Here is a 27783-nt window from a genome sequence, read left to right as displayed (position 1 = left end):
GGCACTTTTAATGCCTTCCCCACATGGTGTTTAATGACTGTTCTGTCCCTTTTCTCCAAGTAAATATGATAAAATCATCCACAAGAAAGCATGCCCCCTCTTCCTCAAAAATTCATCTAAGATTTAATCATCTCTCAAATTAGGTTAAGCCAAAGGAAGGAAACTCTAACTGTGGAATTTCAGACTTCACCAAGCTGGGGGAAAGTATTAGAGGACTATTCTTTTGGACCAGGATTTTTTCCCCAGAAGTCTTCAACAGGGTCAGGGGCTTTTCATAGGCAGCCATGAGAGATGCAAGCTGTTTTAGTGCAAGGACAAGCCTTGACTCACTAGGGATGCAGGATGGGGCACGGCCACTCCACTTCCCAGTCCTTAGACACGTCCTCCGGCTGCTGCCCAGGCGGCGATAGAAGGGTGAGATGCACTCGTACTGGAGCTGGGTGTGCAGATGTTGGTACCCAGGTGGCAGGTCTCCAAAGGGAAGGACTGGCTTCTTGGTAGGGGCGTCCTGCAGTTTCTGCTTGCTGAAGGCTGATGAGTATAGCTGATGTAATGGCGTCTCCCTGCATCACGGCAGAGGGGCCCGGAGAGAAAGGAGGGCAGGAGACGGTCATTACAGCCCTTTTAGCATCCATGCCAAGCTACACGAAGATGTTCAGGTACGAAGGAAGAAAACAACAGCTATCTCATCCTGTGTGTGGGTGATTCGCTCTCCCTTTCTCCCCTCACCTCTCTCTGTCTCTTTCTCACACACACACATATCTCTTCTACTGAGCAGATTTTCTTGCACACTTCAACCTTCTATTTATTCCTCCATTTCCATTTCTGGCATGCCTCCAGCTACCCAGGGTTTTAACCGAAGAGCATAATATCTGACATAATAGCTGCTTTCCAAAGGTACACTATACATGCACACACACACACACACACACAAATTAATTGTGAAATTAAACAAGAAAAGAAGTTAATTTCAAGGAAAGAAATCCAAATGACTACTCTGCTCTAACCATTATCATAATGGAGCAATATAAGGAATTGACTCAAACTAAACTGTGTTGATACAGTAGCTTGATTTAGCAATTAACGGATATAATTAGTCCACCTCAGAGAATAGAACCTTCTCTCAGAGCTCATTGATTGGGAGAAATAAGAAGCGCTGTGTGCAAATGTGAAAAGGCCTTTTAAATGAGCCCTGAAGTTGAAGCCCCAGAGGCCACTCTGGGGTTCTTGGGAGAGAGGTATGCATACTACACAGCTTATGCTCATTTTATATCAGTGCATAATGACTATTAACTGACAAGTTAGATTTCCTTTAGGAATCAATGTTTTCATCCCTGTTTAATGCATGGAGAAAGGAAGCCCAGAGAGGTAGGTGGGGATGCTGAAGGACACACAGGAAGCCAAGACAGGACCCCAGACAGCACTGGGCAGTCACGATTCTCACCCCGGTGAGAATACCATTTTAAGAAATGTTTCACGTGTCTGTACAATGCTTTGCTCAGAGCAAATATTCCACCTACATTGATTCCATTCTACAAATCTTTAGCTCATATTTAGAACCAGCTCTGTAGCTCAGGGGGCTCTTGTACTTGCAAACAAGCTCAGGTTTTGGCCACTGAAGCTTTGCATTGCCTTTGGGGGTTCCTGGATGAGCCTGTCTGCTGAAGACCGTCATATCCTTGCTCCAGCAATGAATCTTCCAGGGAGATATTTGCCTTGCATTTAATCCTTAACAATTCCTAGAGGCAAACGTTAGTGTGATTGCCCTTATTTTTGAAAAGAGGAAACTAAAGGCTCTGCAAATTTAGGAATCTGCCCAAGAATAGCCAGCACTAAAGAGAGATGACAGAAACAGCACTTGAACCCGTCCATCCAATCCAGCCATTCACTCATTCACTATTTTGGGGGTGTCCACTATGCGGCAGGCGCTATTCTAGGTACTAGAAGTTCAGCATGAACTAAACAGAAAATGTTCTTGCACGTGTAACTTTAACAATTTTTTGGTGGGTTGTGAGGAGACAGAAATTGAACAAATAAACAAGCAAATGTCAGTAGGACAATAGGTGAAGATGGATGCCCAGGTGCAAATTGGAGATCTCTGTAAAGGTCAGAGAATACTGGGTAAAGAAGTCAGCTCAGCAGTCAGGGTGGAGGCAAGGGTGCTATCCTTTTTAAAGGACGGTCATGGAGGGTCTCTCTGCCAGGTAAAAACTGAGTAGGGAACTGAAGGAAGCCAAGCATTAAGCCTCGTTGAAATCCAGGGGAAGCAACTTCCCTAGCTTGCCACCAGGGGTCCCCACCTCTGTCTTTCCAGGAGAAAGCCTCCCGCCCCGAGGCTTCACATCCTTCATCAGGGGCTAGTCATTCATCTCTGGTTCCTAGCTCCACCAGCCTGCTTTATCTGATTGATCACTACCAAGGACATCTTCCTAAGCCACGACTGACTGTGTTTGGTAGGAATGCCATCTCCCTAAAAGCTGCATGATAAATACGCAGTCATTTTAGAAGGACTCAAGTATTAAAATCCAGCTCCTCAAAGGCCATCTTAAAGTCTGGCTTCCCACCAGCCACTGACTTTCCCACGATCCAGTGAAACCTGTACATATTCCAACAGTTGCTACCTCTTGGCTAAAGGCAGCTAGCTAATAAGCCTCCATCTAACAGGCCCTTTTCTTTCCTGGCAAGTCAACACGGAGTGTCCCTAAGAAACCTCAGACTGTCTTTGGCCAAACACAAGTAGGGAAAGGGGGTGGAGAAAGGAATGGTCATTTGCCTTTAAAGCAGAGTTCAGGTGTTTCAACCTCACCTTGACTGAACCTGCATTGGAAGAACTTTCCGTCTCACCAGGTCTGAGATCTTTGGCTCTCGGCAGGCTAGAAAGAAAAAGTTAAAGCTGCATAATCCTTTTCCATACTAACTGTTCACACCATGAATTCAGATTCATACCTGACCACCCTCTCTGGACACCAATGCACATTCCCCAGGCTCTCAGAAGTGAGACGTGTCAGCCAAGCACGAACAGCTCGCTTAGCAAAAGAGCATCCTGAGAGACTTCCCTGGCGGTCCAGTGGTAAGAATCCACCTGCCAATGAAGGAGAGCCAGGTCCGATCCCTCATCCAGGAAGATCTCACATGCTGCAGGGCAACTAAGGCTGTGAGCCACAGATACTGAGCCCATGCTCTACAGTCTGTACTCTAACAAGCGAAGCCACCCCAATGAGAAGCCCACGAGTGCAACTGAGACCCAGCATAGCCCAAAATAAATAAATGAATTTTTTAAAAACAGAGCATGCTGAGTTTCATTTATTAATAAAATGGCATCCCCCTTTGAAGAACCCAAGGAGAATAAGAATGTCTGCAGAGCTGCTCCACACAGGTGATATGAAAGTGTGAAAGGATTAGCCGCTCAGTTGTGTCCGACTCTCTGTGACCCCATAGACTATAGCCCACCAGGCTCTTCTGCCCATGGACTTCTCCAGGGAAGAATACTGGAGTGGGTTGCTATGCCCTCCTCCAGGGGATCTTCACAACCCAGGGATCAAACCCGAGTCTCCTGCATTGCAGGGCAGATTCTTTCCTGTCTGAGCCACCAGGGAAGCCCAGTGATATGAAGCAATAGTAGTTAATAGAATTATCCATTTACGTAAATAGTATTAGCAAACTGGATCAATATGGAATAAAAGCCAAGGGCAAGGTTCTAAAATGTAGCCCAAGATAGGAAATCACAAGGTTCTCATTTAAAACTGAACAGCAGTGTCAACCAACAATAAATCTTGAGTAACTGATTCCTCCAGGTCCTTTCTCTGCAATTAAGGCTTCTAATGATCCTTTGAGGGCAACTCAAAGACTGGTTTAATTTTGTTGAAGTCTCTCTTTCTTCACAAGTGAAAAGGAATCCTTCCCATCCCACTTTCCCAATCAAGCAGCCAACATTTGTCTAATTAGCAACCTAGGGAACTCTAGTTGTATTAATTTGTAAGAGAAGGGTTGACAAAAAATCTCCAAAGACATAGGTAACACCATTTCCATACCTAATGAAATCAAGACTCATATTCTGTGCTGCTGGGGATGAAGGTCGCTCCTGGCTAAAGTCTAAAGTCTTCCTTTCACAGCCTTCCTCTTTCATTCCTTTTCCCGTGATTCAGGTTGTTGACAAACACTCAGAAGGCAAAGCGGAGGACTGAAGCAATCATCTGGATAATCTAGGCCAAGGACATGCTTTTCTTCAGGAAACAACCAGTTAGTTGTGTGTGTGTGTGTGTGTTACTTGCTCAGTCCTTCCACCAAAAAGAGCTATTGTCGACTTGGAGCAACGAGTGAATCAAGTTGATCAGAAACTATGGGGCTTCCCTGTTGGTTCAGAGGTAAGGATCCACCTGCCAATGTAGGAGACACGGGTTTGATCCCTGATCCTGGAAGATCCACATACCATGGAGTAACCAAGCCTGTGTGCTGCAACTACTGATCCCGGAAACCTGTGCTCTAGAGCCTGGAAACCTCACCTACTGAGCCTACCCACCCTAGAGCCCATCCTCTGCAACAAAAGAAGCCACTCCAACAAAGAGCAGTCTCCGCTCTCCACAACTAGAGAAAAGCCCGCACAGCAACGAAGACCCAGCACAGCCAAAAACAAATAAAAAGTAGATAAATAAAAGTGCATATTTATATATATATCATGTATACATGATATATGTATAAAAGAAACTACACATGCCTACTGTCATGGAGTCAGGTCCAAACTTCCTTATGCAATGTCCCATTTGTTCTGGTCTCAAACTACCTTTTAAAATTTACCTCCCAGATTCCCCGATTGACTGATTTTTTCTACTTACCATGATTCTTTCACTTCTACCTATACCACTTTTTGTCTTCCAAGTGGAATACCATCCCAACTCCTCTTTATCTCAGTAAATCCTTCCCTGCTTCCCAAAGGGGCTCCAGTCCTCCCTGCTGCAGGAGAACTGGAGCTCATATTTCTCAGAATACACACTACTCATTTGCTCTATAACTCTCCTTTGAATGTTCAAGGGTTTATTGTCTTTTAAAGATGCTTTTAAACATTTTAACATTTCAAACCTCCCTCCACACAGGCTGGCAGGGATGATGTGTCTATTGTGTCTTTTATTTCTTGCATTGATTTAATGTTGCACAGAGAGTAGATAAATGTAGTCATATAAATGCATATTAATTGTTTCAGTTCTATCCTTGGGGTTACACATAAAAAACTCAGCCTTGTCATCTCTCTAAACTGCTCTGATAACTACATCACTCTTCTTGATCACATCAAGACATTGTGATGAGGATAAACTGGTCCTTTGGCGGTCTAAAAAAGAAGCACATGTTTTATGGATATGTTTTTGACACACCAAAATAAGAATAATGTATGGTTTCAGTGAGAACTTAAAAGAGACAGGCAATTTTTTTCCCCAGGGCTTCAAAAACAGGTATGGGAGCTACCAAAATGTTCAGCAACTCCACTTATCTCTACAGACTTCAGAAATATTTGCCAGTCACCTTTTATGCAGATTGGCTGTTTCCCTGACCACTCTCCATTCTGCTGGCAAGTTCTCATCTCATTACCACTGAGAACATAGGAGCTGTTACAAAAGAAGGTCAGGACGGTGCCGATTTTTGCATAGTGCCCATGGATAAGCCCAGGGCCTCCTGTAATTTTCTTGTACCCATTGACTGGGTCCCCAGGGTCTGAGCAGTTTCTTTCTTCAAGGACTGAAAGTGAAAAGAAAAGAAAAGGAGCGTTATTAAGAGTCTGAAGCATTCCACTTTAGCACTGAATCTTTTCACGTCTCATTGAATTAAAAATGCAGTGATATGGAGCCTGCTAACAATGGTACTCAAAGGAATTACCAAGAGAAAACGCATAACAGAAAAATCCATGCATTAGACATATCTTCTTGTTTTAACAATTTATTCTTAAATTGAGAACTGTTTCACACCATATATATATATATATATAAATTTGACAGCACATCAGGCTCTCATGTAATCACATTCATTTGCTTCCCAAATTGTGAAATCTGGACAGGCCTAGACAAAATAAACATTTTGCCTAGATTTTATGCTCAGTATGCAAGGATTGTTGGTATTCAGTATTGTAATATCATCTTCTTCGTTCCCTAAAGCTTGGGCAATTAAACCAGACTATTCAGTTTCCTACTTGTGTTGTACCCAGAAAGTGCAATAGATTAGAAATGAGAGTACATTTATGAATTTAGATTTTCTATTTCATCTGCCAGAACACTGGGTGTGTTAAAAGTTGTAATTAAAAAACACTAGAGGCAATATAAATTCAGAGATACAACAAAGTCCCTTAATCTCCAAATAGAACTTTCCATCTAAACATTTAACAATACTCATTATAGGAGATCTCTATTCTCTCATTCATACTGCACAGCTACTTAGAGTAAAATTGGCATCAACAAAGCTATCCTGAGCACCGAACAGGATAGTAGATATATCCTGGAAATATTCGATCAGCTAGACAATATATTTTTCTCAAATGGATTATGGTACAATACTGAATATTACTTGCCTAAGGATACAGAGTAAGTCCCCTTAGAATTCAACCTTTAATTACTGAGTTTAGATAACAATCACTCCATCAGGCTCTCTAGTCTCTTTTTAATCATTTTTCTAAGATATGGGCTCATCCCTATAAAACAGGGGCTTTCCCAGGTGGCTCAGTGGTAAAGAATCCGCCTGCCAATACAGGAGACACACGTTTGATCTCTCATCCAGGAAGATCCCCTGGAACAGGAAATGGCCACCCACTCCAGCATTCTTGCCTGAAAAATCCCATGGACAGAGGTGTCTGGCGAGGTAGCAGAGTCAGACACAACTGAGCACATTATAAAACAGTCTCCACACAACTCAGTTACGCATCGGACATTCTTTTCTTCCCTTAAGTGTCCCAGTTACTTTTCAAATAACCTGCTTGCTTGCCTCCAGGCAAGAAATGGATATCCATTCATATAACGCTTCTATAATATTTCAGGACTAAAAATTAATGCATTGTTCCTATGTGCAATTTGGCAAAGTTGCTAAAACTGGTCAAGCTCCTGGTTTGTCTACTCTAAGACTGCTCATAGCTCACATGACAGATGATCTCAATGACACTGTGTGCTTTGGACTATGCATTCTGCGCGATCTCCCTGTGGTTGATGCCAAAGTCCCATTTTAAATGTCAAAAAGGGATCTCACTGAGTGAGTTGTTTAAAAATACCAAAATGGCATAGAGAAGGCACTGTACTTTTTGAAGCTTCAAGTGGACTCAGAAAAATCCCAGTGCTTATACTTCTAGGAATCCCTGGATGATGTGGAACGAAGAGGCAGAAAGAGCCTTCCGTATTGCTTCATTGACGGGCCACTGTCTTATAGTACAGACTCAGTTGAAGCTGAATACATAGCCCGGAAACAACCGGAAGAGCCCACAGACTTCAATCATCCCCAAAACATATGTCATACCTGCAAGTTTCAGAGAGTGGAATTCGTTGTCAACATAAAAATCAGACAGTGTCTTATAAAAATCTGTGTTACTAGCTTCTGACAAAATTTAGCTCTGGAAACCCTGGGTCTATACTCACACACGGCAAGAATCAGGTGGTGCAGGGCGGAACTCTCTACTTAGACAGGATCACATTCTTGCCTTGGTCACAGTCCCCATCCACCAGCTGTATGGTACCCGCAGAGACTTCAGTCTGTGACCAGTTAGACTATCAAAGGGCTATGACTTGTGTAATTCAAGTGTAGCTCCTCATTCATTTTGAACTTTGCTTGCTAGAGATCACAGCCAAGAAAGAGCCTGTCCTGGAATACGGAAAGAAAATGAACTAGCCTCTAGCCATGTCAGCCTCAGTGAGAATACAAGAAATCACTTTTCCTGTAAGCCTAATCATTGGATTTTTCTCCGCTTAGAAGTAAGTACCTTCACGGTCCATTAGGCTTCCACTTCATGATCTCTTACGTGTGAGATGGGTCCGATTTCTATTACATTTCATGTGGGTTTAACTGGCAGGAACCTTGGAGAGTTCTCAAGCCCTTCCAGGTAATAAAGCCTCATGACAATCCAGGTTCTTCATGTCATTGAAAAGGGTTTAAAGGAAGATTTAAAGGGCAACAGACTCAGGATATCTAAACACGTCTGCCCAAGGTGGAGGAATTCTGCCACATTTGTATAATTCTTAAATGCATATTCCTTTCTAACATGACATGTCTGAAATCAAGACACATGCCTACTTTTCTTGTCTACTTCTCTTTCATTTGGTTTTAAGTTATGCTCATGAAATATGACCAGGGTTGAGCAGGATGATGCTTCCAAGGGAAGGTTCAATGGAAGGTGAGACCATGTGGCTGAAATTCAAGAGAAATGTAGATGTTAGAAATAGATTCATAAAGGATTCAGATAATGGAGTTGTCTGATACGACTTAAAAATAGACTGAAAATATTCAAGGAAATAAAATATAAAATTGAGGACTTTGGAAGAAAACTTTCACCTTAAAAAGTAACCCAAGGAGAAATCTAGAACACAAAAGTTATAATGACATAAAGTAAAAAATTCAGTGGATGAGTTTAATAGCAAATCAGATACAACTGAAGGGTACTGACAAACTGAAAGATAGTTTCAAAGAAAAGACTCAGTATGAAGCCTAAGAGACAAAAAGATGAAAAATGTACAGGAAAACGTAAAGATATAGTAAGAAGGTTAATAAATGCATGTAACTGGCATCCCAGAAGAAAAGAGAGAGAATGGAGGAAAACCAGCATGTAAAGAGATAACAACTGACATTTTTCTGATGAAAGACACTGACCTACAGATTTACAAGGTCCCAAGCCAGATAAGTATGAAGAAAATCACACACAGACATAGCGTATAAAGCTGTTCAAAATCAAAACCAAAGAAAGAAAATTTAAGCAGCCAAAGGAATAAAAGGACTGGAAAAGCATACTTTAAAATAATTGCAGTCAGTATCTCTGGTTTGTAACTTTGAGAATGTTTCTTGCTTCTTTCTACTATTTTTTCAAGTTTTATAATCAGAAAGTGTAGCCATAAGATTTTGTATTTTATAATTTTGTTGTTGTCCTATAGCTATTATTTTTTAAAGTGTCAGGGAGATGGTTTGGGTATCCCCCACTAAGCCTATAAATCTACATTAAGTCTTCATGCCTTTTTTGTGTGTGCTCCCAGACCCTCTCTGCCCCCCGCAAATCTCTTTACCATCCTGCATAACCAGAGTGTAATCCCACGTTCCATGAACTCAGATTTAAATGTTTTGTCACTAGACTCTGGCGGAAAAATAGTGGCCTCCAGGATCAGATAGCTATAGGCTCAAATACACAGGTATTCAACAAATGTCTGTGTGTGGGTAGAAAGAATAAAGGCCAAAATGTACTCATTCTTCCACTTAATAAACTAGGGCCTGGGAAAATTAATCTTTTCAGGTCTTGTTTTCCTTGTCTACGAAGCAAGATAATAACACTTTTCTGGTTGGTCTGGTTTTGAGTAGCAATTTAAACTACACATAGTCTCTACTTCCCTTGTTTGCCTTTATTTACAAAGCATCCAACTGCCTTTAAAAATCAATTCCCCAAATGCATACACCTTAAGGAAAAATCCATAAAGGAATCTAATTATTGAACCTTTTCAAGTACAAAGCAATACTTTTTGGTCTCTTGGCAATGCGATGGGTTTCCAGATCTGGGTCCAGTGTGTTGATTCAGACTTCTGGGCACACCAAGCATGGTCTCTACATTCATCTATTTTAATCCTGTGTAATGAAGCCTTAAAATTATACTCTTACATCAAACATCTACTGAGCATTAGTCTTTCTTCCCTCATTTATTTCCTGTGCTTTTCAAAGCTACACCTTCTCCTCTGATGCTTTTGAAGAGAATTCTAAGACTTCCGCATCCGTCCTTTTCTCTCCCGGTTTAGACCTCTACCTGTTGGGTTCATAGACCATCTGCATCTCATCAGAGCATCTCCCTAGGGTTAGATTTCAAAGCTATCTCTCTTTTCTCCCTGTGGGTTCTCTGTTTAGAAACCTCTGTATCTCCCCACTGAACAGACTCATGATTCTTTCCTATTTGATGTTTCAAGTGCTTTTGATTTCATTTCTCCTCAGTGGGATGGATGTTTTCACACAAAGCCAAATGAGAATTTAAAACATCTGCATCACTGCTGTGAAGGAGCATCAAACTCCTGCTTTGCTAAATAAAATATTCCATAATTAGTCATAAATAGCACATTGTCCTATTACTTTGGGGACTCAGCCTAGGGATATAAACACATTAAGTTTAGCATGCCTTTACATGCTACCTTGTAAGCAAAGGCAGTACTCAGGATGCACTTCTCTGCAACACTGTTTCAGATAAACGTTTTTAAAAAGACCTTCTCTCCCTTGTCTTCTTTGCTCTTCAGAACAGCAGTATTAGGCAGTTCACTGCAGTACCACTTTACAGAGGAGATGCAATAGCTTTGCAGGGCTCTTGTAGTGATCACTGTTGATGCCCCATCGAGGTCTCCTCTTAACCTTTCCCAAGCTCTGCTTCTATACGTGTGCTTTGCTGCTGAGAGCTGGCACCTGCCACCTTCACAGACTGCCCTTGGGCATGGGCACCATCTCACCCAAATGAAGAGCTAAAAAATGCCTAGATTTTCGGCCCCTTCATGCTCACCCCAGGGTTGCCTGTAGCCAGTGACAGATGGGTGCGGAAGCACAAAGGCCCCACTCCTGTTCTTCAAGGTGTGGTTTACACTTCCCAGCACCTTACAGGATGGGGCTGAGTCTGGGAGTTCAGTTAAAATCACTCATGCTTGGCTTGTTCCTCTTTCCCATTTTCCTTCTGCAACTTCCTTAGTGGTTGATCCTGAAGGTACTTCCTTTAATAAATCATGTGGACCCAAATGTGGCTCAGGACCTGGTTTGGGGAGTTCTGTTTTCTTAGCCCTGGGCATCAGAACCCTTCATGCCTCCCCATGGCAGCACTCCTGGGAGTGATGAGAAGCCCAAGAGGTGGTTAAGTCAACCCCTGGCACGGGGCTTGCTTGGCTTTCCACACTCCTAGGAGATCTTGGGGAGGATGACTGGCAGGGCAACTAGAAAGGTCACATCTCATCAGAGGCTCTCCAGCCTTCACAGATAGTCTCAGACTCCAGCATCCCATCCCCCAGGCTCCATCAGTAGGGCTGTTTTGACCTGAAGGGAACAGGAGCTTTAAGACATGGACTTCCCCAAGCTGAACAGTGTGGACCCAGAATACACCATCCAAGGATTCTCCTTACTGATTTGCTGCTGTCTGTGTAAAGCCAGGGACCTTTTGCAACCCTGGGGTACAGAGATGGCCCCAGCAATGACTGAACTTCCCATGGGCCTGAATTGTGGATCTTAGAGTTGGACTTAAGTTGATTTAAAGCAAATAAAGTTATATCCTTTTCTCCCCTGATTGGTCCACTAAGATTCATACTCAGCATAAGGTATAATAGCTAAGATGACCAGGTCCAGAAGGTTTTATGGACCATGACCATAAAAAATGGACATGAAGATAGAGACATCAAGAAGTATATCAGGATACTGTAGAGACATTATAAGGAGAAGCAGCTTTTTGGTGCACACAAGTAACACCGCCTTCTTCGTGCCCTCTGCTCAGATCAACTACACTGACCATAACAAAAGGAAGTTCATACTCTTCATTCCTAATTTAGGGAGACGGTCCATTTCCCATCACCCTAACGATCACAGAATTCAGAGGGCAGATCCAGCTGTGGCAAGAAAGCAGACTGCTTGTTCCATTATATTACTCTATCCTTGCTCACAAAATGCCTTTTTATGAATGAATTTAGAATTTCAATATGATACACCAGATTCATGAGTATTTGTCTTTTCCTTTCTTCTCAAAGCTGTAAGTTCAAATTTGGAGATAATACATAGAAAAAAGCCCCTAGGAACCAAAGAATTCAACCACCACTTTTCTTTCTGGAAGCCCAATATGTCTTTCTGTAAAGGCTTGTGAATTGCCGTTGGCTGTTGGTATCACTGATGACTTTTCTTGCATCCTCTATTCAATGGGCGCCTCCTCTGTGTCCAGCAGAATCAGGTATTGGCAGATGTGCTTCTGTAATTTTAATGAAAAATTTTCATTTAAACCCAGACAACCCAAGGCCCTCCCCTGCCTTATTAAAATAAGTGCTTATGTAAGCACTTATTAAAAAATGGTTTGAGGCCTTCCAGAGACTTAACCCCCAAGTCTTCAGGGGAATGGAGACACACATATATAATTATTTTCATTAGCACCATTTCATCCTAAAAGACTAGTGTCTAACTTTGCTTATAAAATTATATCAGAACATAGGAAGGTCTAACCAGAGAATAAAGTAAAGGTAATCACTGGGGCCTTAAATAATTTAAAGAGGTGTAGGGGGGTGGTCTCAGAAAATACTAGCCAACCACAGCAATTGATGGTGGTCTGGGTTGCACCAAAGATTCCATCAGGTACGATTAACTGGGTTGATACAACTCAGCCTTTGTGTTGCCTGAAAGATAACCTCTCAATCTACAGGCAGACACCTGGGTGAAATGGAACCAGGCTCTATTTTAGATGCTTATGCTAAGAATAATCATTTGGGATTTGTTGGAATCTGTTGTATCACATGTGTGTTCTCCTTGTGATACTAGACAGATGTGTTGACACAGAGACTACCATTTAACCAGGGCACGTGTTACAGTTAATGCAGTGAGACCAACTGATCAAGGGCACAATTAGGAAAGAGGACGCAATTAGCACAGACCCGGTGATGCTTCCTTACGATGAGAGCAGCTGCTTTCTAACACGTGTCTGAAAAATGGTAGATGGCAGAGGATGACCAAATCCTTCAGATTTTAAGTCCTTTGGGACACATCATAGGCTCTCTCTAGAAACATTACTGGCGTCTCCACTCACTTGTACTACCCCATCTCACAGAGGACTGGGCTGGCTCTTTCACACCGAGAACAGTGTGCGTGTGAGAGTGAAAAAGACAAAAGAGAGAGAGATCAATTCTTGGATTTAACATTGAATCTTTTTAAATCAATAATACAATCATACTTTGAGCATCCTTTAGACAATGTAATCCTGAAATGTATGTTACTTAGCATTGATCAATGTCTTACCCAATATTTTAAAGAACCAACCAAATAGTGATCTAGCTGACTTGAGCTCTATAACTCTATTAAGTTAGCTCCTCAGAGAAATATCTTCACAAATTATTTTAGGTTGGGTTCTTCTAGAAGCAGGCTGGGAGAGACAGATTTGAGTATAAGTAGCTTATGTAGGTGGTGATCCCAAAGAAAGAAAGTGAAGTCACTCAGTTGTGTCCAACTCTTTGCGACCCCATGGACACCAAGCTCCTCCGTCCATGGGATTTTCTAGGCAAGAGTACTGAAGTAGGTTGCCATTTCCTTCTCCAGGGAACTTCTCGACCCAGGGATTGAACCCAGGTCAAGAAGGGCCAAAAGTAGTGTAGGGAAGTAAGACACAAAAGTTTTTATTATTAAGAAAGTTACTACTGGGGGCAATGGAGTTTCAATGCCATTGGGAAACTCTGGGAGACAGTGTAGACTATGCCTCAGATCATACTACCCAGAGAGCAATGGATATGAGTTATTACCTACAGACCACCATCAATTATTTGTTGAAAGATGATGAGATGAACATTAGTTCCTCAGCACTCCAGTCTTTGCTCATATATGAGTCAATGGACTCTGAGAGCCAGAGAAAGCCCTTAGGCAGAGTTGCAGGAGCCTGGGGCTGGAGATCACTGGGTCAACAGTAATAGTGTTAGCATAATAAAGTCTAGCTACCTTTTGTTTTTCCCAGGAAGGTGGAAGAACCCAGTTTTTACACGTTTGGTATAAAAAAGGTTAAATTTCTGTTATTTACAAAGTTGAAGTGAAAAACACTTCTCCAGCACCCACCTTTAGATAAGGAGAGGAAAGAATTAGGGATTAAAATAACACAAACAATATTTGCATCTGCAAATGAACTTGTATTTGCTTTCCGTTAATATACAATGAGAGCTATACCAGCGAAGGCCTTTCTCTTTTTTGCCTTTGCTGCCAAGAAACTCAGAATTGCAGACTTTCTGAGGCTGATCATTCCATCTGATGCAAACATTGAACTTACTCTCTCATCCCATATAGAGTCCTCCTTCTCTGTTCTTGTCCCACTTCTAAACTTTCTTACTTTAATTATTATTTATACCCTGTGTGTGTGTGTTCAGTTGCTCAGTTGTGTCTGACACTTCACAGCCCCATGGACTATAGCGCTTCAGGCTCCTCTGTCCATGGGATTCTCCAGGCAAGAATCCTAGAGTGGTTTGCCATTTTTGTCTTCCAGGAGATCTTCCCGACCTAGGGATCGAACCCACGTCTCTTGCATCTCTTGCATTGGCAAGCAGATTCTTTACCACTAGCACCACCTGGCAAGCTGATTGCTTATAAAAATGGTTTGATGTCTTTTACAAAACTGCACCTAAAAAGTCATACATTTTTTTCCTCAAATTTTATGTTAATGATACATTTAGGGTAATGAGAGAGTCACCTGAGCAAAACACTAAGGGGACCACTCTGTCTCTTTAACAGGCACTATTAGAGCTGTAAGAGTATCTTGAGAGTTCCAGCAAGGGACACAGATCCAAAGTCAACAACATTCAGGACTCCATTATCTAGCTGGCAGTGTGAGCTGGGGTATTAGCCTCAACTCTTCAAATACTCTGCTATCCACCCGTTCTCACTTGTCACCAAATTCAAAGGAACAATTTGTGATAATTTCAGTTCTGTTTGGAAAATGCATTAACTTTCTTTTTTTCCCTTAATATGTATATTTTATTGAAGTATAGTTGACTTACAATGTTTCAGGTGCACAGTAAGGTAATTCAGTTATACATATACAATATATTATTTTTAAATTATTTTCCATTAGAGATTATTACAAGATATTGCTATAGTTCCCTGTGCTATACAGTAAACCTTTGTTGCTTATTGCATATCTGTTTTTTTAATTAGAAATCTAGCATTCTATTCATACTAAGTCAAACAAGTGGAATCAAAATGTCACAAATTTTTTAGTTGGGCAAAAATTCATAAGTTTTCTAAAATACATATATTATTTATATATAAAGCATTAACTTTCTTACTGGGACTTCGTTCATCCTGGAAACCTAACTTAATATGAGACCAACACCCAGAGACAGCCTTTGGATAGGCTTGAATCCCTTTCGCACTTCTTCCTGTTCAGTTTTTATCTGAGTCTGGTGCCTCTGGATCCAACATCTTTTACCTCCAAAACGTCTTCCCCAACCAGGAACAATGACACCAACTGGTGATATAACCCCTCCACTGAAAACCCTTTTTATCCCTGTCCAGCTGATGGAACTCTGCCCCCTGATGTTTTCCAGCCTTCCAAGGTTGTGAATGAGACAGTGCCCATGTGAAATTATACTTGGACTGCACACACTGCTATTTGTTCATCTGGCAGCAATTTGGAGGCTGAGGCTTTCAATTAGCTACTTGATCTTAATCAGTATTGTCCTTGGCTCCTGGTACACTGTGTCTTTCGGATACCATTTTTCTGGTGTTTAGATGGCCTATTTCATTAGACAGCTGAAACTCCCTGTGCCTAAGAGACGGGTCCGCTTCAAAAAATCCTCAGAAAGTCCTGGTTACTTTGCTTTTGTTTAAAATCAACATCCTCATTTGGTACAGTCGATGGGTAGCTTACATAACTATAGAAACTTAGTCGTCTTCTACCTGGTGTGTGCTCAGTAGGTCTTCTGAGGGCTCCCTCGAATTTCAGAGTGTTTCTGAGTCAGCTCCAGGGGATGGGGCTGGACAGGTAGGTAATAACCCTAAACTACTAGGGGAAATGTCCCCCAGCGGCATTCATCGTCAACTTTTCAAACGTGAAGTATGCTCACGGTGAAAATAGTCCAAACAAGGAAATTCCGTTTAGCCTTGGGGATGGAGAGGATGACCTTGCAGAGGAGTCCTGAGCTTCAGAGGACATTTGAGTCCTGAGATCCTGCCCACTTAGTAACTCTCATCATCACCATCATTACCAAACACCTTTCTAGAAGAAGTAGTATCTGGGAAACACATGGCATGACCACTCTCCTGTGTGCCAGAAAAGGGCTAAAATTGGAACTGCTGTACAGTTCTGCCAAATGAAGCAGGAAAATACACCAAAGAGCCCTGCCTTACCTTACCAGTGCCTGGTAAGGTAACAGACACTCAACTAACAGACACTCAAAAATGTCTGGTTGGATGAGTCTGCAAAGTGGGGAGGATCACAGTACCTACCCCAGGGGGATGTGGTGACAATTAAATGAGACAGTGTCACACAGAGCACTGAGTCTGGTCTATATTGAGAATGCACAGAATAACTACCATTGTCATTTTTAATACTTGGATATCAATAAACATGCCTTGTGTTTTGCAGAAAAGAAGCTTTCATCTTCTGAAGCAGGGTGAGGGACAGGTGGTGAAAGCCCCACAAGGCAGAAGTTTTTAAGGAAAATGAGAACACTGTAACCTCTGTCAAGTGGCTGGAGTCGGTCTCGGGGTCTGCGATAGCAGGTAAGTTGCTTCTATCAGAAGGTAATTCGGCTTTGCTCTCAAGTTCTTCTACTCTTCTTATCTTCCCACCACTTCCCTCCATGGGCATATAGTCTATCCCAGCTCTGACGGGTTACTTCTTAACCCAAAACCAAAATAAATCCTACCCCTGCATGAAGTCCTGCCTCAGGGACCTTGTCTGCCAAAGCAAAAGCCAAGGGGGTCCCCACAAGGAGCAGGCAAGTGGAAGCAGTGTCTTAGTAAAACAGTGGTAGACTTGGCCCATCCCACACTGATGGGCACTCCATCCCAAGCTCTCAGAGTCAGTCAGGCTGAAGAGCTGTTTATGAGGCTTGATCTGTCCTCTTACTATTTGGCTAGAACACCATCCATCACTAAAACAATTGCTGACCAGCAAAATGCACCCCATATATACCAATCCTAATCATCTTACTCTGAGTGAGAAGAGGCAATGCCTTGATTAAAAGGCCACAGATTCATGGAGCCCAGCAGAGTTAAGGCTAACATGTCATTTGGTCTATGTAGACTCAGATTTATCCAACAAAAAAAGATTCAAATGATAAGGAAATTTTCTCCCTGAATTATAAAAGCAAGCAAATATTAGATAGTTGTGAAAGGGCAGCTTCTACTGTGTTCAGTGACCACTTTGGATTTCCAGATCTAAATCCAAATGAGACAGCATCCCTCCAAACATGCTAAGAGGGGTGGCAGAGATTCATCTCCGTGTTACAGAGAGACAACAGATGGGAGGCTCTGGTATAGGAAGTGTAAGAAGGAAGCAGACTACTAGCTAAGCATCCTCCCAGGGCTCCTTCCATCTCCAAAGGCTCTGGGTTACTGAGTGCTGGTGGGTAATAACAGTGGATCCCCAGGAACTGTTTTTTTATGAAGTTATCCTTATACCCCTCATGTCCTCTCCAGCCAGACCGTGCATTCTCTTTTCTGCCCTGTTGCTCTAATTTAATATGCAAGGGATGCTCTGGAGACTTGGTCTCCTGTATAACCACAGGGGACAGACATAGAGTCCACTTCATGTTAATGAGTGACCATTAAAAAAGAACCATGAGGAATAAGGAGGCTGACCAAGTAACATGATGCTTGGGGCAACCTGTCCCAGAGTTTCCCAATGCAGTTCCCCCTGCTATTACTCCATGTTTCATCTCCAACAGCCCCCTATTCTGGCTGTTCTGGCTACAGAGACTCCCCATCCATAGTGCCACTGTGCGTGTCTACTCCTGGGATCCAGGGTTTCTTTATGACAATGGCATTGGCAGTATCTACCTGTCCTTTAAAACCCAATCTTTCTTGTCTGGATGCAGATGTAATGGTAGCAGTCCTTAGCATCTGGCAATGATTCAGGAGGAACAGTTCACAAAAAAAACTCAGAAACTCTTGGAAGAATTTTCTTAAACCTTGAGAGTCTGAGAAAGGTTTGTCACGATCATCTAGTTTGTAGAAACGAGTGCTGATGCCCTAACCCCTTAGAACATCCCTGCTTTCTGCCAAACTTTTAAATGGCTACAGGGCCCAGAAGTAGTAATAAGAATAACTGCTTCTATTAAATTCAGTATAATTCTATCACTATCTGTATCAATACACAAGTATCTTAAATGGATCATCTCATTCCCTCCCTGCCATCACCCCTGAGAAGAACTTGATAAGATTTTCCTAGAATTTATAAGTGGGGAGACTGAGACTCCTAGGAGGTAAATTACGTGCTCAAGACTTACCAGGCTGGTAAATCGCAGATTTAGAACCAAACCAAAGTCTTTCTGACCAGAGTCCAAGCTCTCCACCCTAGGTTGTGTCATCGCAGTGTGGACAAAGGTATTCTTACCCGTCTTCTACATGTTAAGGATGAAACAGAGCTTTCGAACTCTAAAGAAGCCAGTACAAAATTCCATTTTTACAATGTCTCCCCTAAGAGATCTTAGAACAAATACGCATTAATCCCAGCAAGCCTGCAGCCCATTATTTACCTGTGATGGGAGAGGTGACTGTGACCCACAAGGGTTCTCAGCACATTCATCACTATTAAGGTCTCCCGGAAAACCCCAAAGTTCCCAGTCACTTATTTTGATGAGAAACACGGGTTGGCCCTTTGAAGCTAAAATATAAAGTGTGCCTCTTATCCTAGGCTGTTTTCTTCCCAGTCCTCGGGACAGGCTAGTGGGAAACCTCCTGATGCCCCAGAACCCCAATGAATCCAGAGACACCATTTGTCTTTAATTGGTGGAAGCCGATTTGTGTTGTTCAAAGGCGCGTCTGAGCCCGCAGGGTGAGCATTGTGCCCCAAGATTTAGCCCGTTTCATCGCCCTTCATTAGGATGCAGGGGGGAGACCTCGGCACCGTCAACTGGGCCAGAGGAACAAAGACGACATGGAAAGTGGAGCGGGCAGTGAACCCCTCACTCTCTACTTTCAAAACAAGACTCCGACCCTTTACTCAAGAACTTACTTTGTCCTTCTGTTCCATCCAAAGAAACAGGAAACTTCAGAGGAAAAAAAAGGGGCCCCAGTTTCCTACATGGTGGCCCAGGGAGGCTGGGGTTGCAGAGGGTGCTGGCAGGAGGTTAGCTTGGCCCCAGAGCTCAGGAGGGGCCACTCCCCTGTTTTGTTCTCAAAGGAGGTCATCTGGGAGCAGGAGGAGGTGGTTCTTCCCTGGAAAACAACTTGAGGAGAAGGTGGAGTTGCAATCAGTGAAGACTGCCCTCAGGGCTCTCGCACCCTCTCAGGAACCCAACGGGAAAACCTGTGTTGATAGTATCTTCTTGTTCATCTTGCTTGCTCGTTTAGTGGTTAAGTCGGGTCCAAGTCTTTTCGTGACCCCATGGACTGTAGCCTGCCAGGCTCCTCTGTTCATGGGATTTCCCAGGTAAGAATACTGGAGTGGGTTGCCATTTTCTTCTCCAGGTTGTTTATCTACTACCCCACAAAATCTGAACAAAACATCTCCCCTCAGACTCAAAGAATTCCTTTGAAAATAAATCCATTTCCAACTTGACAAGCATAGACTGAGCTGCTGACATGCATGTTCTAATTCTTATTTTGAGGACTGGTGTTTATAATGGCTTGTCTCGTAAGCTGGTAAAGTGACTTTTGGTGACCACTTTGGCAACAGCTCTCCAAAGTTTAAATACAGGTAACCTTTGGACTAACAGTTCGACATCTAGGAATTTTTTTACAAAACACCTTTGCATGTGAACAAAGAAATATGTGAGGCTATTCATCTCAGCCTTTTTCATAATAGTGAGAATATTAAAAATGACATTAAGTCCATCTTAAGCGATGGAATGATTATATGATTGGATAGACATTCATATAATGGAGTCCTCCAGCAATCATTTTTTTCTCCCAAGAGGGAGACCAACATGGATTGACCTGGGAAAATGTCTATGATATGAACACTGAAGGCAAAAAGTTGAAAAATTGTATGTATGCTTTAAATTCACTTTTGCTTGAAACCAGGTTTCTCAGTCTTGGCACTACTGACCTGTCGGCCAGACAGCTCTTTGTTGTGGGGCTGTCCTGTGTGTCTTGGGGGGTTTTGCAGCATCTCTGGCCTCTACCCACCAAATGCCAGGGGCAGCCTCCCCTCCTGCTGTTACAACAACCAAAAAAGTTTCCAGTTTCCAAAAGTCCCCTGGTCCTGCCCCAGATCAAAAATCTGGGACAAAATCACCCCTAGATGAGAACCACTGGTTTCAAGTAATGACATATAGACTGCCTAGGTTTGCACGCCTTAGAAAAAAGTTTAGAAGGATCCTCATCAAGTTGCTAACCCTGGCAACCAGGATTGTTCAAGGAAAATAATGTTCTTTTTATTTTATACACCTCTGTACTGTTTGATTATTTTTACAAGTCTATATTTCTTCTGTAATTAAGCAGAAAATCTGTTTCAATTCTATTCCCACTCACGGACATAAACACACACAAGGAAAATAAAGAGAATAACTCATATCAAGAGACAGTTAATTGGGACTTTCTAGAGAAGAGAGACAGGTGGGTCTTACCTGGGAAGAGAAGTCCTCTGAGAGGACTTGATAAGACAGGATGCTAACCAGAGCTAATCAATCCATCATCTGTAGTCTCACCAAGCCAGGTGGTGAGAACGGTGTCTGAGAGATTGTAAACAGGGTGGGAAGTGTGGAATTCTGGCCTCTGGTCTTGAATTCGACCAATTTAGTGTCTTAAGCCCTGTACTTCAAATCCTTCATTTGCTTAAAGGATCATCTACCTTCCCACAAAACCTTTAGGAGAGTAGCACATTAACGCATCATCCATGAAATGATTTCCCCTTGTCAGATTTGGTGCTACATAAACAAAAGACGGAATTCTCATTAATATTTGTTTTGCTGCTTTAAAAGTCATTTTTTAAAAACATATGCCTAGTCCAATATGGGCATTTTAGAATTTAGAGTATCCTAGAATGCTTCAGTTTCTTATTAATTTTGAAAGAATTTCCTCCAGGGAGGTATTTTCAGCTTTTTGATATACCTATGATAAAGTTTTTTTTTTTTCTTTTTGTTTTTTTCTGGAAAAATGGTTAAAGTTTGTTCAGAAATTACAAGGTAAACTGTTACAATTGTGATGATTCCCTTATTGAGTTAGTTGGAATTCATGGTGAATATTCTAAAATGGAAAAACAGACCTAAATCTTATGGAAAATTATCAAACATTTGGTCCCCCAAGGCTTTCCTGGTGGCTCAGTGGTGAAAAAAAACAAAAACTCGGTGCACTGCAGGAGACGTGGGTTTGATCCCTAGGTCAGGAAGATCCCCTGGAGAAGGAAATGGCTACCCACTCCAGTATTCTTGCCTGGGAAATCCCACAGACAGAGAAGCCTAGTGGGTTACAGTCCATGGTGTCACAGGAGTCAGACATGACTTAGGGATTAAACCACCACCCCCACGTTGCTGCCAGCAAATGGCTTATCAGATATCTACCACCAGTATCTTCCCCCAATCTCAACTACAGGGTACTAAGAGAATTATGGTTTTTGAACAACGTTTTGAAAAGTAGCTAGAAAGAATTCTCTTGTCCATCTACGCTGATGTTTTGAAACCAAAAATGACTTGAGACCAAAAGGGATTTGAGACAGTTCATGAATCAAGTTATGACTCAGCTCATAATGACGTCGTTTACATTCGTTTTCATCATGTTTATTTGTTTTGTTCTGGTTTTTTTTCTGGATAGAGTAATAATGCCTAGAAGTCCGTTTTTCACTCAAAAGCTACTCATAAATATTCTAGTCAAAACTTTTGGACCAATTTCCTTCCCTCTGCTCCACTTCCCTTCCCCAATTTGACTCAGCTTCTTACAGGTATTTCAACTAATTTGGTAATGTTTTACTTTTCTCCAATTTTGCCTTTGTTAATCAAAGCCCTAATATGGTAAAGTTAATTTGTCAAGAATTTAGGGCTTCCTTTTTGGTACCCCTCTGCATCTAAAGGGTAGCACTCATGATTGGTCATTATCAAGACTCCACAATCACTCCATCTACAAATTCCTGAAACAAAGGGAAAGCAACACTTCTTTTCTCCACCTTGTACGCCTCACAGAGAACTTGAACGAGACAAGAACCACAAAGCAGAACATAATTTTCTAAGAATCCGGCATAATCACACTTAGGTCAGCTGAGACGCCCAAAGCAACGGGTGTGTTAAGTAGAATGAAATGTACACTCAAGGACACACTCCCGACACTGGCTTCATGCGCTGTTTGCAAGGAAAAGTCACGAAATTAACCGAAAATGCGTGAACTTTATAGAACGTTGTCACACCAGGTCTCTTATATCTAGGATGACCCCAGAGTAACCTGAGCATGCCAGTCAGAAGTGACAGCAGCAGAGGCTGCTGGGGCTCTGTCCTTGGATGCCCCTTACGTCCCCTCCCCCACCCAATCTACTGTTTTACTTCCAGTGGCCTGCACCAACCAACTCCACTGCTCGAGTGTTACTGGAACCACCCTGGCACATGCACAGAAAAGTAAGCACGTCCTACTTGCCCAAGGCAGTCCTTAGCCAATCGCCAATTGCACTTGGGATAGGAAAGCCCAGCTGTCTTGCGTTAAAGCCAGGACACACTCTGAGATGTGCATTCCATTCCAGATTCCACTGCCTGTTAACACTCGGGCTGGGATTTTGCCCGAAATCACGCCTTTGCTTGGCTTCCTTCCCTTCCGGTCCAGCCTCCCCACTCCCTCACCAGCTTCTCCTGGAGGACGTGTCCTTGACATGTCATCTGTACACACGTTCCCACGTCAGGATCTGCTTAGGGGGAACCCTCCCTAGGTCATTAGCTGCCCTCCTTTGCTTTCCCCCAAACACTGACTCCTCCTGTTCTGCTCATTTCATCCATGTGACAGCTGCGGTGTGGGATACCAGTTTTAGGTCTCAAACTTCCGTTAGGACCACTTGTCATGCACAGACAGGCTCTTGATTACCAAAGACCCTTGATAGTTGATTTCTGGTCATAGTGTTTTCGTTCCTTTCTGCCAATGGCACAGTCCTGGGCACCACCCCACTGGGCTGGGTGCTGCCTGACACTGCCATATGCATTGGCCTGTGTGTACCCTTCCCAAGGGCAATGCCATATCAGACACCATTATCAGATAAGGATTTGCCATATCAGATACATGTTCTAGTTTCTCTCCTCTGGCAAAAGTTTGAGTCCAATAGCACACAAGAGTCACGTTCTGCCTTTCAAAAACATGAATGGGAAACTCCTACCTGCTTTGGAGTAAGTCATTTGTTTGACTTCTGTCTGCAAGAAAGTGTGGGTGACCCAATGGGACAGCCAGGATATGGCTCAGGCAGGAGGCGGTGAGGACTCGAGTGGCAAGGGCAGAAAGGGAACCATCCTAGAGAATGATATGTGGACTGCCATGGCTGGTAGACTTCTTTCCTCTATGACTCCTCTGGGCTATACCACCCTCACAGCCCCATCGCCTCTCAGACCTGCTCAAGAATTACCAGAGAAGCACAGAGCTGAGCTCACAAGTCGGGATAAGGTCCTTCAGAGAACAGCAAGACATGCTTTCTTCTGCATTCCCATAGACCTCAGTGCTTAGTAGTCTGTCAATAAAATGTTGCTTTGCCTGTGACTCATGTAACCTGGTCAGATCATCATAAGATGATGACTGTACTTTGTCATCCACTCAGGACACTTGAGTATGAGAGTATGCTATAATAACTAGACATAGACAAAACGCATAAACTGTCCCCGGGAATCTGGGGCTCATAGTTATCCTGTATCTTTACCATCCTCAATGCAGGGCTTCAGACTGCACAGAAACACAGTGAATGGTGCCCTGGAGCATGTCTCCAAAATTCAGACCATGGGATGGAGAGGGAGTTCAGACTCCGGGCCTCAGGAGCGTGTATGATGGTAGCTTTCTACTGTTAACTCTTTCTCAGTGTGTTTGAGTACTGGATGCTATTTGCGGCCACTGAAGGCGTATCTTTCTAAGATAGATATTTCTAAGCAGTATTTGCAGCAGGTGAGGGCAAACTGGGGTGGTTCCAGACATTCTGACCCAGAGGGATCCCAGCCCTCTTGAGATTCACTCAATGGGAGAGTCCATGTTACCTGTTATCTTGGACAGACCATGTAGACACCAGGGAACAACACTCCCCAGACCCTCTCCATGCCAGCCCCACGTGACGCCTTCACTCCCACTCTGCAGGCAAACTCACGATTTTCACAGTGCTTCCCGGTGTAGCCCGCCAGGCAGGCACACTTGTAAGATCCGGTGCTGTCGAGGAGGCAAGTGCCATCGTGGAAACAAGGGGACGAGGAACACGCTGTAAGAGAGAAGGCAATTGCTCTCAGTGCCCCTGTGCGTGAGCCCTTCATTCAAGCCTGGAGTCCTGATCACAGCCTCTCACTTGTCTTTTAAAGTCCTTTTATTGAAATCATGTTAACACTGTTTCAAGATTGCCTAAAACAGCTACTCACTAATCAAATGCTGCTGATGTTATTTGATGTTTTCCAAGCCCTGGAAGTCTGCTTCAGACACCTCTAGTCTAGGACAACACACACGAGTGCACCACATAATTAAAGCAGAAGCAAGCTTCACCCCTCCCATGGGGGCTCCTATGGGGAGAGAGCAGGCTTGGCTAACACATCATCTTTTATTCAAGGAAGCGCAGCATCCGGGGTACTGGGGGAAAGGAACTGGAAGACGACTTCATGACACTGGTGAAAGGGTACTCAAGAATTTCCAAACATGCATTCTGTAAACAGTAGTCCCTTGACGTGTTGAGAGTTAATGGTCTCAGATACGGTGGGGAAATGCTACTGGGGTTAAATGATAATTCACCAGGTTTCCGCACTGCAGAACTTCTCAGCACATTCCACGTTCTAATGTGCATTGTGAATTTCTAAGAATGCACATAACATTCTACCTTTCACAGGCTTATTTGATCTGAGAGACTGCATTTCACAGAGTGTCCTGGGGACCATTTTTCTACAGAGAACACTTTGGGAAACACTAGTCTGCTTGTTTCCCACTAACCCCACCTTCATTTACCCTGGTGTAGAAATACATGGCTAGGCCAAGTGCAGCAAGCCTGAATTGAGCGCTGGCTCTGTGGAAGGCGCTGGTGAGATACAAAGACGAACAGGAGAGCCTGCTCATCAGGACAAAGCTTTGTGAAGAAGAGTCGGCAGTGACTATAACCTGAAGTTTGATTCAGTGAGTGTCAGAAAAGAGATAAAGTGCTAGAAGACATTCAGAAAAGGGCAAAGCCACAGCTCATTGGAAGAAGGGAAAAGGCTTAACAGGGCAGGAGAAATCTGACAGGGCCTCCGGGGATGGGACATGACGTGCAGGAACGGGAAGGGGGCTTTAGGCAGGAAATAAAGACTGCAGGTGGGTCACACCAGGTGCCTGAGGAACAGGAAGATCACACAGACCAGAGTCCTCCAGGGGAGAGTGAGGAAGAGACCCTCCTGACCCTTCCCTCAGACACAGGGTCACAAGCTGGTGAGCCGCCTCTGCCCCCAACTTCTGACTGCCATGAACACCCCCAGACAGATCTCAGCCTTGACTGGCAGGGCGGCACCGAGGGGCAAGGACTGAGCCGCAGGCTGACCACAGCGTAGCAGCAAAAGCCTCTAGAGCTCCCAGGCCCTGCAAGTCTGCATAGGAGACACACGTCCTGGGAGGAAGTCAGCACACAGCTCATAGGAGCAACCGCCGGAGGCCCTGGCAGAACGTTCTCAGGGGGACCACGTGGAGAGGGTGAGGTGTCTGCTGGTTTTGCTGAATGGGTGAGGCTAAAGAAAGGCTGATTCCACCTCCGCCCACCTCCGTTCCTGAGATATCCGTATCAGACCTTCCATAAGGGAGCTTGAATGGTCAAAAGGCCATTGCAATTTCTTAAATTCAGTTATTTGTTTCAAAAAATAAATATTTCAAGCTGGAGTTTATTTTGTAAAACCTGATGCAATCCCATCTCCAAGGAGTAAAAAAGATCTGGGGTGATTCCTTAGCACTGAGCCCGTTGTTCATTTTGGCCAAATGCTACTTCCTCATTTGACAGGACAGGAGGTGAAGTCAGACGCAGAGTTCCTCATAAAGTGAGTGGCATTTCCCAGGTAGTGTCAGACTTGGAACAATTATTTGAAAGATGACAAAGGAGGCTCAGGGCACGCCTGGGGCAGGGTGGCTACTGAGGGTTTCCTCTGCACCAGACATTGCTCAGCTCTTCATCTGTTCTGTCTCCCAGAGACTCCTTAACGGAGCAGGATCTAGGGTCACGCCCTTATTCACTGATTAGGAAACTCAGGCCCAGAACAGTAGAACTTATCTAAGCCATATGGTTTAATCTGCCAGGGACCAAAGCTAACTCTTTAACCATGAGAGCCCCTAACAGGAGCTCCAGAGCCAAACTGTGCAGATTCCTAGTTCCATCTCTAGAGCTGTGCAACCATAGACAAGTGACCTGATCTATCTGTACCACAGCAGCTTTACAGGAGAAGGAGAAGTAAGAATTCCTAGTTCTGGTTCTGGTGAGTGTTTCTGAAACACCCCTTGCCATTTCTCTCTACCTTCTCAATGTGCAGGTCATTTCTGAGAACCCAGAGGGTGGGGTTTTAACAAGGCTGGGCAGGAAGGAGTGGGATACACAGAAAGGAATGTTTATCTAGAGCGCAGCCATAAAAAGTGACATTTGGGAACTTCTCTGGAGGTCCAGTGGTTATGAATCCGTGTTTCCACTGCAGGGGGTGTGGATTCAATCCCTGGTCGGGGAACTAAGATCCCACATGCCGTGGGGCATGGCCAAAAAATAAATTCTAAAATAAAATAAAATTTGGCCTTTCTCTCTCTGGCCTTTACCTGTGATCTCCTCAAAGATGGCATGGAAGCCGTCGAAGTTCTTGGAGCCATCTGAGTGGAAGAGGATGTGGAGTGAGGAGCCCGTGCTTCGGATGGGAGCTGGCCGCTCGTTGCCACAGAAACGCTTGATGATCTGGCTGTCGCTGCTGTCCCCGTCGCGGACCTCAACATAGTCATATTGGCACATGTAATCAAACTCCAGGCTCAACATGACAATCCTGGAGGAGGAGAGGGTGAGAACAGGAGTCAGGTGAGGCCCTGAAGAATCCTTCCACCTGGCCTGGGCAAGTTCAAGGCCAGATGATAAGCAGACCTCCGGAAGAGAGGAGCTATGCCCTGATCTGAGAGAACCGTGGCCCTGGAGGACTTGCGAGCAGCTGCATTTCTTTCCATGTGTGTGGGCAGGTGTACCGTGCACAGGTGTGTGGACGCATGCCAGGTGCAGGGGCAGCACAGTCCATTCCGAGAACCTCTGCACACACCAGCTCCCCGTTCAGGGGCACTGCTCCTCCCAGGCTGCATGGCTGGTTCCTTCCTAAACTCAGAGCTCAGCTAAAATATTCTCTCCTTAAAGAGGCTTCCCTGACAACTCTTTCTAAAGGAGAGCCCTTGTTTTCATCATAATGTGTATAGACATTTTACTTTCTCATATTTATCTCCTTGACTTTGTGAGTGTGTGTGTGCACACATGCATGCCTGTCTGCTCCCCTAGCTCCCCTAGACTGCAAATTCCTTAAGGGCAGGGTGTGGCATCTGTCCTACTCCATCACTGTTTGCTTAGTGCCTAATGCAGTGCCTAGCATGTAGAGACAA

At 43.7% G+C, this 27783-nt stretch overlaps 1 protein-coding gene across 1 annotated transcript in view; it reads right to left on the bottom strand.

Annotated features, from left to right (window-relative positions):
* The window catches only part of PAMR1 (peptidase domain containing associated with muscle regeneration 1), an 80636-nt gene that overhangs the window by 3670 nt on the left and 49183 nt on the right, over window positions 1-27783 (bottom strand). The window contains exons 5-9 of the mRNA XM_005890905.3: window positions 26971-27188; window positions 24323-24430; window positions 5515-5727; window positions 2807-2873; window positions 331-563 (exon numbers count right to left, since the gene is read on the bottom strand). Coding sequence (XP_005890967.1) covers window positions 331-563; window positions 2807-2873; window positions 5515-5727; window positions 24323-24430; window positions 26971-27188 — 839 coding nt within the window. The remainder of the gene's footprint in view (window positions 1-330; window positions 564-2806; window positions 2874-5514; window positions 5728-24322; window positions 24431-26970; window positions 27189-27783) is intronic.

The sequence above is a fragment of the Bos mutus genome, chromosome 15, assembly GCF_027580195.1.
Source record: "Bos mutus isolate GX-2022 chromosome 15, NWIPB_WYAK_1.1, whole genome shotgun sequence".
Classification (NCBI taxonomy): Eukaryota; Metazoa; Chordata; class Mammalia; order Artiodactyla; family Bovidae; genus Bos; species Bos mutus.
The sequence above is the reverse complement of the archived record's forward strand: the minus strand, read 5'-3'. Positions and strand labels throughout refer to the sequence as shown.